Source organism: Motacilla alba, chromosome 1A (assembly GCF_015832195.1).
Source record: "Motacilla alba alba isolate MOTALB_02 chromosome 1A, Motacilla_alba_V1.0_pri, whole genome shotgun sequence".
Taxonomy (NCBI): domain Eukaryota; kingdom Metazoa; phylum Chordata; class Aves; order Passeriformes; family Motacillidae; genus Motacilla; species Motacilla alba.
The window spans coordinates 36691246-36704431 of record NC_052031.1 but is presented as its reverse complement, the minus strand read 5'-3'; the positions used below and the strand labels follow the sequence as shown (position 1 = coordinate 36704431).

At 43.6% G+C, this 13186-nt stretch overlaps 1 protein-coding gene across 2 annotated transcripts; it reads left to right on the top strand.

The window, feature by feature from the left end:
• The first annotated feature begins 7808 nt into the window (after positions 1 to 7808).
• KRR1 (KRR1 small subunit processome component homolog) lies at positions 7809 to 12588 on the top strand. 2 transcript variants are annotated; one of them, XM_038154990.1, is made up of 10 exons: positions 7809 to 7961; positions 8348 to 8523; positions 8998 to 9132; positions 9390 to 9515; positions 9611 to 9694; positions 10281 to 10337; positions 10816 to 10986; positions 11155 to 11232; positions 11358 to 11451; positions 11943 to 12588. In XM_038154990.1, the coding sequence occupies exons 1-10, from the start codon at positions 7868 to 7870 to the stop codon at positions 12083 to 12085; spliced, it is 1158 nt and encodes a 385-aa protein (XP_038010918.1). In that variant the 5' UTR covers positions 7809 to 7867; the 3' UTR covers positions 12086 to 12588. The 2 variants fall into 2 exon arrangements, with proteins under 2 accessions (XP_038010918.1, XP_038010917.1); XM_038154989.1 differs by having other exon boundaries at positions 7820 to 7961; positions 8345 to 8523.
• The last annotated feature ends 598 nt before the right edge of the window (positions 12589 to 13186 follow it).

The following is a 13186-nucleotide window of genomic DNA, read 5'->3' as shown; positions in this document are numbered from 1 at the left end:
TTTTTCTTCTAATGTTCTGATCTGCCAAGCTGCGAGTAGTTTGCTTAACAATGTGCAATGCTTGGAGAACAGATGGGCTCTTTTCTTCCACCCGGTAGCATGCAAAAATGAAATTTTATCCATCAAACTTCAGCCTGTGACATTTTATTTGGAATAGTTGTTTTAACAGCTACTTTGCCACCCAGCAGCTCCATTACATTTCCTTCCACAATAGATATAACTTAATGACAAACTCAGCACTGAGCAGCCAGCAGTCTGCATTGTGGTGGTACCTCACCGAGGATTATCTCAAATTGCCCTCCTGTGCAAACACATACTTAGAATCAGTTTGCATCCTTGAAAATTTACAGTGTAGGCAAAGAAAATGGTTTTCCAAACATAGTAACAGCTCTGGAAATGGATACCCAGGTTCTCAGGCACACTGTAGGGCTGGCTACACTGACGGACTCCCCTTTTCCAGGACTGGTAAAAACTGTTATTCAACCTACAAATTCTGATTTAACCTAGAAAAAAAAAAATGGAGAAATAACATTATGTCTTTTCATGTGCCATTTCATGAAAAGATAGGGGAAAAGACAAGAAGGAATGCTTTATGCTCTGCTGCTCCACTTATTCAGACTGCCTTTCCAGAGGGTTGACTAGTATAATTTTTTTCACTGAAACTGCTTGCTACCTTTAGAAGCCAAATGGCAGTTTTCTCAAATACACACTGCTCACTTCCATGAAGTACCAAGGGGAATGGCTGAAATCAGAGCTAGCCTAGGACTACTGAGAAAGTCACATCTAGAATTGCTGCATTCCATACACTCCGTCCAAAGTGTTCTGGAAGCCTTTATGGCCATCTGTGCAAAGAAGAAAGAGTTTGTTCTTTAGTTGACTGACATCCTTATTTCCCTGTAGGTAAAAGAAAACAGATGTAATAGATTGGACATTCCCATATGTTGCTGGTGAATCTCAGCTTCTTGAAGCTGTTGATAAGTGGTGCAATCTTGCCTAGAGAAAGAGCAGCACACAGACATGATAGGCTTTTGTGAGCTTTAAAGATGGATTAAAGCGGAATATTCACAAAGAGTAATTAAGCAACAGCAGCTGCTCTTCACAGGTCAGTCTGCAGGCAGTGGGCAGAGGGAAGCTCCCCTGGAAGTGACTCAGAGCACGTCCCTACATTAAACTCTTGTTCTGAATCACCTCCTGGGAGAGCCTCTGCTCCCCTTGCAGATGCCCATCTCCACCATTTCACATCATTCATCTTTCCAGCTGTTTCCCATGGGCCCCTTTGCTGTCACTGCGGACACAGACCAGGGGAAATTGCTGTGAAATCTATTGCAGGTGGAAGGATAAGCATGTTGTAAATGGCTTCACAGACTCAAATGGGATTTGATCTTTCCAGTGATGAAACACAGCTTGCTAAATTCTGTGTTTTGAAACTCACTGCTAATATTTTAAAGTGAAAAACAATAACCATATGGGATTTAGCAATTCGCATGCCAGGTTATGATGAGCTGCTTGGTTTGTCAGTTCCCAGCTGCTCCTTTGAAAAATCACCAGGGGATTTCCTCACTGACTGGGCTGCCAGCTATCCTGGGGTGAATACAGGGAACAAGAAGTTTGTATTAGATTTTATGGGCTGGAACCTTTAGCATGCCACAATCCCTCTGAACCACACGAATGTGAACCAAGGACAAACCGACTCTCATTAATCCCTGCATTTGTGAGGAAAGAGCTCTCCATGTACACAAAACTGGTGGAGGCAATGTTCCAGCTCCATATTTCAGACACGTGTCCTGTGGCACAGAGAGGTAGGAGGATGGAAGATATGTGGGAATAGGGCTCCTCTGCAGCTCATCCTCTGCCTGCTGGTTTCCTTTGAGCCTGAGTTATGGCTGCAGCAGATAGGTGCTTTTACAGCTTCTCAGGAGAGCTGTCCATCACCTACAGCTACACATATGCACATTTACTGATACAAGGACAGGAACTGAGGTTTTATGTGCTCTGTGGCACAGCAAGTGTGAGAATGTTCAGGGTGAGCCAGTGGGTTGTTGTCATGCCCTTCACCCAAGAGAGCCTTATCAGACTTTGCCCCCCGGAGCGTCTGGCACTGACAGCAGCAGTGAACTCACCCACACAGCCTGGCCCGGCTCAGTGCAAGGAGAAGCAGTGTGGCTGGCTGTAGAAAGCTCTGTATCTCGAAATCAATTTCCCTGTAGTTCTGCTGACACCTTCTGATTATGCTGCTCTCCCAGTAAAAGAAAGGGTGTACTGAAATCAATTTCCCACCCCCTATTCCACTGCAGATAGAACACAAAAGATATATTGCTAATTAAAATGTTCTAATCTGCTGGAAAGCAGTTTTGTAGCATTGACTTGAATAAAACTGATGATGCAGCCCACTCAGATCACTGGGAAACGACCTCTCTATTATGAAGTCCCAGAATAACATAGCCAAGCAATCTTGATTTCCTAATATCTGTCAAAGGAAGAACTTCTTAGTTAGTTACAGCATATAATACGGATATTCCTGAAATGTCCTCTGCTTAATGAACAGCTGATATTGGCTAACCTCATAGAAATAAGAGAGAATTAGTACCAGCTGCAAAATGCATTCATTGGATAGTGAAACTGGCAGTTGGTATTATGCCTGCTATAAATATTTTTAATTAAAAATTGTTTTCTGTCTCTTCAATTGGTATAATAGCGATAATGCTTACTGAGAGTTACTGAAGATGTAATAGGATTCCCCTTCGTGTATAGCAGTTATTTATTCTGCCGTAATATTGCTATAGTGGAAATCTGCATAATAATGTCCAGATTCTAGTGCAAGAGAAAAATAGACTGCTGGAGTGCTTCAGAATAAGGCACATGAGCAGGCAAATTCCTAAATAAAAACCATGCTCAGACTCTGATTTCTCAGGTATGACTTTAAAATTGTATTTAAAAACCTTTGCAGGGAGGGTGAAATTTTCAGCTTCAATCCACAGCCCTGGGGTATGGTATGCGTCTAAGAATGGGTTTGCTTACAGAGAGCAGTACAGCAGATCCTCTTGTGCTGCTCTGGCTGGGCCCTGGCACAGCTCTCTGTCAGGGAGGATGGGGGCTTGGGGGTGCTTCTCCTGCCCTCATCCGGAAAGGATTATCCCCTTTCCTCATTGGAGGGGCTGGGAGAGGCACTGGCAGAGAGGACCCTTCAGTGATGCAGCGGACACGAGCCTCTGGGCACCTGGTGTCCACTTGGTGCTCTACTGCAACGACCACAGGTGATAAGGGACACCTGCTCCTTTGAGGAATAAAGAGGCATTAGACCAGCTATGCCCTGGCAGGCACAGCCCATGCTAGGCATTACCTAAATAGGATGGATACTGCAACAGCTGGAGAAATCTGTTAGCTGTCCCTACTGGGCCTTTGGGAACTTGTGGTTGCTCTCCACACTGTGTGGGAGATTTTCTAAACCTGACGGGACCAAATGCTTTCTCATTCCCTCTTGATTCTCTTCCCTTCTGAGGCTTTTGACCAGTACAATGATTTGGACATCTCCTTCCACTGCCTTCCTCAGGCCCCTGCCTTTGTCATCCCCAGCTTCCGATACACCTTCCCCTGACCAGCACTCACTCTCATTTTTACTCTCCTGTGTATATCTCAGTGGTCCTGGTGCAGCTTGCCTTGGTCTGGTATTTGCTTTCTGACAATTCCCAGGGACTCAAGTCAAGGCAAAAGCCCGATTCCATCAGTCACTGTATGAATACATTATTAGGCACATTCCCTGCTCCAAAGACCTTTTGATCTAAACCTCTTGGTTTGATTTCATGACACTAAATTCCTTTCCCAGTTTGGCTCTCATCCTTTTCTTGCCCCAGTAATTTCCCAGACAAAGCTACGGTCTCTTTTACCCACAGGTTCTTCATACTCATTCTGTAGTCTTCTTTCTGCCACAAATTATCTTCGCTTTGCTATTCCAGCCAGCCCTATAAGATGTGTTTGTGGCTTACAGTCCTCTTATTTTCCATCTCCTTGTTACTCTTAGGGTTCAGCAGGAACTGTCCTGTCTCCTCTCTTTCAAAGGGAAGGACGAACTCTGCTTGCTGGGGCATTTCCTGAGTTCACCACGGAGAAGGCAGCAGCCCCACCGCAGTGTGTTCTTGCCTGGCCAGGTTTGCAGTGGACACCAATACCATCATCTGTGAACACCTCTGCAGATCAGTGGACTTCACAGCAAAGACAAGAACAAAACAAAACCAGAGAAGTGACTCACACCCGTGCCCAGAGAGATAAAGGAAGAGAGAGAGGGAGATGGAGAAATGACACCACAACCTCATCCGCCTGAGGGCACAGAGGTCATGTTAACCAGGGAATGAAATAAAATTGACTTTTCTGAGGGTGGCTGGGCAGGAGAAGTTTCTGTTTGAATATTTTAATTCTTCCAGGCTACCTCCCAGGGTCAGGTCACCTAATTTTATTCCAATAATTAAAGTAGTCTATCATGAAAAAGGACAACACGTGATTATTTTTTCTCCATCCAATCCAATTAATTAGTTTTGGTGGCCAGTTTGAATGCTATTTTGACCACTTGAAAGGTTTTATATAAAATAACTGGTAATTTAAGAGCCTGTTACACCAGGAGAAAATCTCGGTTGCCCATGTGCCTCCTGCCCTGTTGTAAACTAAAAGAATTAAGAACACCCTAAGCCAAGATAAATTTGAAGTATAATTCTCCAGTTATTTGAATCAAAAGGCAGTATTGATTATTTAATTACATAGAAATGATCCAGATGCTTAGCATTTACTACAGATTAATAACTGTCCCAGAGCAGTTAATGGCCCTTCTTGCTGCCATCAACAAAAGCTGCTTATTAATCCCTGGAAAATGGCTTGCATAACAATCATAACCTGCTGTTAAAAGTTTATAAATAGATAAAAGTGTCACATGGATTTATGAGTGCTAAGGCTGAATGGGATCTGTGTGGCGTTTCTAGCAAATGAATGCCATGCGCATGAGCTCATCTGATTGCTTGAATTATCACAAAATCCCAAGTTGCTCTTTTGGATTGGAGAATGGCACGTAAGAAAGTGCCAAGTGGCCAGAGTCCTATCTACTGACTGGGAAATAATTACTTTGCTGCATAATAAAGAGGCACCTTCCAGCAGTGCTCTGCCTATTTATCATATCATATAAATATGTGTAAGGAAGGCTGTGCTGTTTCATTCCTTCACTTTATTTTTAAGAGGAAAAAACACTTGCGCATAGACACACACACCACACACACACAGAGCTGAGCCAGGTCCTGCCAAGCACAGCAATGGCTCCAGCAGGTACAGGGCTCTTGCTGGACTAGGATCTGTCCTGTTCAAAGGTCTTCGAAGGAGCCCTTTGCTCCTGGGTCTCTGCATCCCACACTGCGTTGGACAGCACAATGAACATGGTATGTGCTGCCAGCAAAAGGTGCTTTTGGAAAACATGTTGCTCCTGGAAGAGCTGGGAGGGCATGCACACCCTGGGGGAAGGGGTGGTGCAGGGCAGGGATTTACAGCATGCAGCAGCACTGCATCCCCACATGGGGTAACTGTGCCCCACCACTGCGGTGGCACTCACACTGTCCCTCCTGCCTGGGAGCTCAGCTTCAAACCACTGTGCAGAGGACCCTGCTACTGTGGGGTTGCAGAATCCCCGTCCCAGTCACCTGGACAGCAGTGTCTGTCCCTGTCCCCTCAGTAGCCATTGTCCCTGTAGCTAGCTGTCATCAGCTTCCTAACCCCACCGAATGAGCAGCAGCTGGTTATTGCATTTGAGCTGTGAATAGTAAAAATAATATACATGTGCCACTGTCTGGAGAAGCAGAGCAGGTCTGTGGGAGCATCCTGATCCTATTAGGAATTTAGAGAAGTGGCTTCCTTGTGTCCAGCCAGACTGCAGATACTGAAGTAAGAGGAAAGATGAGAAATTACTGTCTCCTTTGAAGAATCAGACTAGAGGGGACCTGAGGACCCTTCTCAAATCACATCTTCCAAGTCTGTTAGCATTACTGCCTCTATTTTCTGTTATTTTCAATGTATCTGTCTTGATCAGGAAAAGAGATGTTTCAGGGCAGCATCGGATCACAGAGGGTTGCCCAGAATTAGAAGAGAAGTCACAAGGCCCCAGACCCTTGCCCCTTACCCCACACACCATTCACTTCTCCTCCAGCACAGGGGCTTGGAGACTTGGTGACCCCTCTGGAGCAGCAGCTGGCCAAGGGGCTAGGATGCAGGAGAGAAGAGGGCACAGGAGTAGGCTGTCCTGCCACTCAGAGGCGTGGGATGTACACGTAGAGTGAGCACACTACTCAGGAGGTTGGCAGCCTGAAGGCTGTAGCCTGTAATTTTTATTAAAACTCTCAACACTCTATGGATTGCAGCCTCTCTAACTCTCTCATCCCATCAGGAGGCTTACTCCTACTGCCCGGCGCTGAGGACATGACCCTTCCACAGACCACTCCCGTGATTTTTTCGGTGGGCTGCACCCCAGGAGTCATCAGACACTAAACAAGAGCAGAATTAAACTAATTATCGTCTCTCAAACTCTTTCCAAATCCGCATTGCTGCGCGTTCACAACACGTGGCCAGGTTTCAGGTGAGAGACGCGCCCCGTGCGCTTCATGCACTCCAGTGCGCCGCCTCCCCAGGGCCCCCAGCCCTCCCTTCGCATGGAGCGGGTGCCTGTAGCCAGGCAGGAGCCCGTCCTGTGCTCAAGGGCTTTGCAGCGCCGGGGAATACCAGCCCGGCAAGCAGCCCCAGAAAGCTCCTGCGTCCAAGAGCTGAGAGAGGAAAATTTGCCTCCCTGCGCTTGTCCAGGGGCACGGAACCTTTCAATGTCAATGGCATCCGGCATCCAAAGCCCGGTGCCGGGCGGAGCAGGGCTGCGTGGGCGAAGGGGGAGCACATTCCCCACCGCCTCCATCCCTCCCTCCCGGTCCTGTTCCTTCCGTGGGAGCCGCAGGGCGGGCGGCGGCTCCGTTCGGGGCGCTCGCTTAGCGCGGCGGCCAGGGCCATCTAGCGGGACCGGGCATGGGTAGCCGAGCTCCAGGGCGCCGCCAGCAGCCTCTGCCGAGGGCCTCCGCGCTCCCCGTTCAGCTTCTTTCCGGTCTTTGGGAACCGCTCCCGCTCCCTGCTTGAAGGATGCTGACAGACAGAAATTAACATGAATGGCTAAAAGCTTGCACCAGCTCGATGTCAAGCTCGCAGACAGAAAGGACTGGGAAGTCCTCTTGGTTGTGGGACATGCGGGTGTGCAAAAGGCTGGCAGATGGGGCAAGCGAGGAAAAACAGGAAAGAAAGTCCGAAGGAAAGGTTTTAGGAGGGTCAAAACTGATTTTTAAATTAGTATTTTACTCAGATATAGATCAGGTGATAGAAATCTCTTCCTCGTCATTTAGGTAATTAAATATCGTAGAGTGCAGGTTTTTATGAACAGATGCAGTGAACACCTGCCAAAGATAACACTGTCCTGCCTCAGAGTGCTCTTGCTCTTCAAGGTGTCCTCCAGTTTTTCACCCCATTGGCTTTTCTTGGTGTCCATAAAGGACAGCGGAGGAGGCACACCCCTGCTCTTTCATTGAAGGAAATGCTCAGGTACAGATACAGGAAGGGGCAGGGAGGAGGATGCAGAGCACCCCCAGAAAACCTCAAATTACTTATTTACTATCCAGATTCATCAGCTGAACAGTAGGATATTCAGCTGAAAAATCAGGTCTCACAGGAGCCGCTTTCCTTTAGTTTCGAGCCCCGCGGTCCCCGGGCTGTCTCCGCACGCGTTTCCGGGCGCGGGCTCTGCCCGGGCCGTCCCACACACAGCGCGGGGAAGCTCCGCGCGGCCCCGCCCCTTCCGGCGCGCGCGGACATGGCGGCCGTGCCCGAGGAGCAGGCCGAGCCCGGGCCGGGCCCGAAGCACAGAGAAAAGCAGAAAAACAAGAACAAGAAGAAAGCGGCGCCAGGTGAGGGCGGCATGTGGGGCTGGCGGTTCGCCGGGAGGGTCGCGGGCTGAGGGTCCTTCCGTGGGGTGCTGCGGAGGCGCAGGCGGCTGGTGGTGCTTGGGGCCGGCAGCGGCGATGCCGTGTTGTGGTGTGCCTGCTCTCGAGGTGCTCGGCTTCCTCGCCTCAGTCTGTGCCTCAGTCTGTTCCGGATCAACAGCGCATATCTCAGCTGCGGATTTCTTTTTTTTTTTTTTTCTTTTTTTTTTTTTTTTGTGGTGTTTTTTATATAAAGAATTTAAAACAGTAATTTTCGTATGGTCAGAAGAGATGCAAACCGCACTTAACAGTGTATTAAATCAATCTTCTTATAACAATAGCTTTTTTTGTTTGTTTGTTTTTAATAGCAGTTGATGAATCTGAACTTCTCACTGTGCCAGATGGATGGAAAGAGCCAGCCTTTACAAGAGAGGATAATCCCAAAGGGCTGCTGGAAGAAAGCAGTTTTGCAACATTGTTCCCAAAGTATAGAGAAGCATACTTGAAAGAGTGCTGGCCACTTGTCCAGAAAGCCTTGGGTGAACACGTATGAACTTCTAACCATTTTGATATTACACTTTACCTTTTGGGTCATACAGGTCTTACTTAAGCTAATGAAAAGAGTGCAAGTTGCTTTTCTCATACCGTATTTGTGAATTTCTACCGTGCTTGCATTTTGAATTAGCAGTGTTATTTTTTGTCATCAAAATCGGTGAAGAACTGTGTAGCCAGACTTGCAGTTCTTTACAAATGCTGTCAGCACAGTATTTGCAACAGCAAATATCTCATCATCTAGGCACTGACAGCTTTGTTGTGCTTGAATTCGGGGAGATGAGAGAGGTGGTGCTTTGGGCCTCGTGACACATATTCAGTCTGGGCTTTGTCCCTGTGTGTATGACTTTTCTTAAGCTAAAAGTCACTCAAGAAATTTTGGAAAATAGAACTACCTTCTGTTAGTTAACTGCTTACTGCCAAAGCTGAATCATGATATTGGTCTGGTGTTTCTTTTCAAATATTGCAGTATGTGAACGCAGCGCTGGATCTAATTGAGGGAAGCATGACCGTCACTACCACTAAGAAGACTTTTGATCCATATGCAATCATTAGGGCTAGAGACTTAATAAAACTTCTGGCAAGAAGCGTTCCATTTGAACAGGTCTGTAATAAATCCTGGAAGTTTTTATCCACCATAGTGCTTATCTTTTGTCTTAAATTCTATCTTAAATTGAGTCATAACACTTATGAAATACTAGGTTTTAAAAATGTGGGAATTTCAAGTGAGTCAAATAAAATAAAATATGTGCTTAAAGTAAATGTATCTGAAAGCAAAGGGAAAAGAATAAACTGAAGCGTTCTCTTGACTCCTATGAGTAATACAATTGAATTCAGATGACATTGCTTGCATCTCTTCAGGCAGTTCGTATCCTTCAAGATGATGTTGCATGTGACATCATTAAGATAGGCTCTCTGGTGAGGAAGAGAGAGACTTTTATAAAAAGAAGAGCACGGCTTCTTGGGCCAAAAGGATCTACTCTGAAGGTATTTCCTTTAGGTGTAGTAGCCACACAATACTGAGACCCAAATTTGTATCAGGCCTTCCTATTATGCTAATTTCTTTTATTTTTTTGGTGTAGGCCCTGGAACTGTTAACAAACTGTTATATTATGGTGCAAGGAAACACTGTTTCAGCTCTTGGACCCTTTAGTGGGCTAAAAGAGGTAAGATGAGGTAGATGAGCTGTTTGTGTAGCAAACAAACTTCTGTGCCCAGCTTGAGGGTGGTCGATACACAAAATCTGGCAATCTTGGCAGTATGTCACTGGCTTTTCAGCTGAGTGTTAGTAAGCTACATTTGCATGAATGTCCACAGTATTAGCATCTTAGTTGCTGAATTTTGTTCAGACTCCAAGATCTTTCTGTCTTGGAAAAAAAAGCGTCTGTATACATTTCAATAATTATGTGGGAGAAGAATGCTTGTCAAAAACAAGTTCCTCATGACACCATAAGATCCATGGTAACATGAAAATAATGTTTGTGGGGCCTCCTGGAGTCTATTAGAAGCATGACAATGGTATTGGCATTTTTGAACTGCTGTTCCTTCCAGTTAACCCTGTGCATTAGCTTTTTAAAGACTGGAATCAATGATCTTGGAGATCTTCTCCGACCTTAATGTTTCTGTAATTTTAATTTTGTTGTTGCAGAGGTGGGCAGAGGAAGCACAGTATTTTATAGCTAGTATTTTAATTGATTAACATATGAAATACTTGATGAGCTGTCTGTTCTTCTTCTTTTGTACTCAATACAGGTTAGAAAAGTTGTTCTGGACACTATGAAGAATATACATCCCATTTATAACATCAAGGTTAGCATGGTCTGCTTCATCTTTGTTTACAAGAAAATGCTGTTTCTTCCCAGAGGGTTGTGTGTTAAAAAGTTACATGTTTTTGTGTGGTAATCTATTTTGAGAATTTCTGTAGTGTGCTGCTCTATAAAAACCACTGACTTTGATGTCCTTCATTTTACTACATTGCCATAACACCATTATGGCATTATCTGCAAAATCAAAGGAAACTTTCTCCTTTGATTGTTGGCTTGATACTTGCTCGTTTCAACTGAAACACCTTCTCCAGTGCATTGTGTCCCTGTTTTGAGACATCTTTTTGGTTCTGCTGTTCATAATTAAGCCCCTCTGCTCTTACTGAAGTGAGATGTGGAAGGTTTGAATGTAGCATATTCCCTCTAAGAAAGTCTAGTAAACTTCTGTTTTGGATCTCTTGGCTTCTACTGTAATACTCTTTTTTTTTTAATAACTTCTCTGTGACGTTCTGAAACTACTGAAGACTTTGATGATCAAAAGGGAATTAGCAAAAGATCCTGAACTGAGGACACAAAGTTGGGAAAGATTTTTGCCTAAATTCAAGAGGAAGAACTTGAAAAAACGCAAGGAGCCCAAGAAGAAAAATACTAAGAAGGAATACACACCATTCCCACCTCCACAGCCAGAAAGCCAGGTCAGTTAAAACTTTATTTGATTATGCAGGAATATAACACACCTGGAATTGTGTTCTTTGTAAAAAGAGATGGGGAGACTTTTTCTGTCATGTTCTGATTCCTTGATACTACAAGTCTGGCTTATAATGCATAATTAACTAAGGCTTCTTGCTACTTATCTTACACAGATTGATAAAGAATTGGCAAGTGGTGAATACTTCTTGAAAGAAAGACAGAAAAAACGCAAGCAAATGGAAGAGATAAAGGTACGGTTGTGCTGATCCAGGTCCAGTTAAAAAGCATTTAATTGCTGACTTGGAATCTGATTTTTTTTTTTTGTCCTTTTTTGCCCTGCTCTATTGCTGCTTGACCTTTTTATTGGTAACTTCAGGCAAAACAAGCAGATGCAGTCAAGAGAAGACAAGAAGAAAGAAATAAAGCTTTTATCCCACCAAAGGAAAAGCCAGCTTTGAAAACAAAGAAAGGTAACCATTTTTTTCTTGTTGTAAAGTCTTCTATTGTCTATTTCTAAGCTGAGTGATTTTGCAAGTACAGCCTAGGAAAAAGGTCATGCAAAAAAAAATTCTGGTGGTAAGATCCATGCCCACAGATTGCCAGGGACAGTAGAAAGATCATCTAGCCAATAATTCTGTACCTATAAAATGGCAGCTCTCCATTGGAGAGTCAATCTCAATTGGTTGGTTGAGCTTCATCAATTTTTGCCTTTCAGTTTTACAGTGAAGCTGCCATAACTTTTACATTCAAGTAAACAGAAATCAATGCTTACTTGAAAAACTTAGATCACAACTTTGGTACAAGATAGGGTAAATAGTTCTAACCTTTTCTAATAGTTCTAACTTTTTCTAAAGGTTAAAGTAAAACCACGCTACGTGCAGAGTTAGAGCTTATGTTCTCAAATGTTTTATTTTTTTAATGCACTGGAAAAACAACAATCTTTGTATTTCTTACTGTGTAGCCTCCACTGAGAAAAAGATTGATATTGAAGCAATCAAAGAAAAGGTAAAGAATGCGAAGAAGAAGAAATTAGGAGCACTCCCTGAGGAAGAAGTTAAGTTAAAAATGGCAGCAGATGAAAAGAAAAAAAAGAAAAAGAAGTAATTCACTACCCAAGATGTTTACGTGTCACCTCTGATAATGAACATTTTTACACTCTGAAGATGGGAGATTTCTTGCTGTCAGTGTAATGTGGACAAGAAAAGACTAAGTAAATGATCATTCTCTTTTCCTAAGTACAGTTTTATTAGAGGACCTACAATAGCTGTACAGGCTTGGTGAGGTTGATGAAGAATATCTGTGCTACTGTGTTATTTGATATAGTAAGAGAATGTATTTGGATAATATCCATCTCTCTAAAGGGAAGGTTTCACAATAGAAACATTGAGAAGTTTAATGTGGTGTGTTATACATTTGGGCCAGATAACTCTGGGAAGGTGAAAGCTCAAGGTAATTCTGTAAAAGACTACCAGACAATATGCAGCCTCGAGTTGTGGTGATAACTTTTGCTAAACAGGCAAGATTTACTATATAATGCTTTTATTTTTGTAAAAGCTTGATTTTTTTTGTGTGTCTTGTCTCGATGTTAATAAACTATTTTAATACAATGTTCTGAAACCTTAGTTAATCTACTGCACAACCATCATTGTGTTGTCCAGGAAACCACTGATAATCTGTCATTTATTACCATTATTCTGATGGTTTTTTGCACAGAATATGGTACAAAGTAAGTGTCTTTACAAGGGATTGTGCTGCAGGGAAAGCAAAAAGTTGTGTTATTTACCTTTAAATATATTCTTAGTTTAGTTCCTTCTTGCAATAATATCTTAAAAATTGTGTTCCTTTTTTTTTTTTTTTTTTTTTGGCACTTGCCCTATTTTAAAGGAAGTTTAGAGGTTTTTCAATTTCCCAAAACTGTGAAATGTGATGAAATAAAGTGCACCAGCAGAGCAGCTGTTGCTTATTTCATACCTCTGTGATTAAAGAAACAAGTGTATTGAGGGGGAGATAGAGCCACACTTATGTCATGAATCTTAGTCCCTTCGCTGGGGTTTGGAATTTTGATCACTGCACATGCAGTGGAAATGATTCTGCTAGAAGGAGGCAGCTCAATGTCTTTTACGTTAGTGACCTTTTATTTGAAACTAGTAGGTGAAAACACTTTTTTTTTTTTGTTTGAAAGATGCCACATTGTAAAGTTTAGGG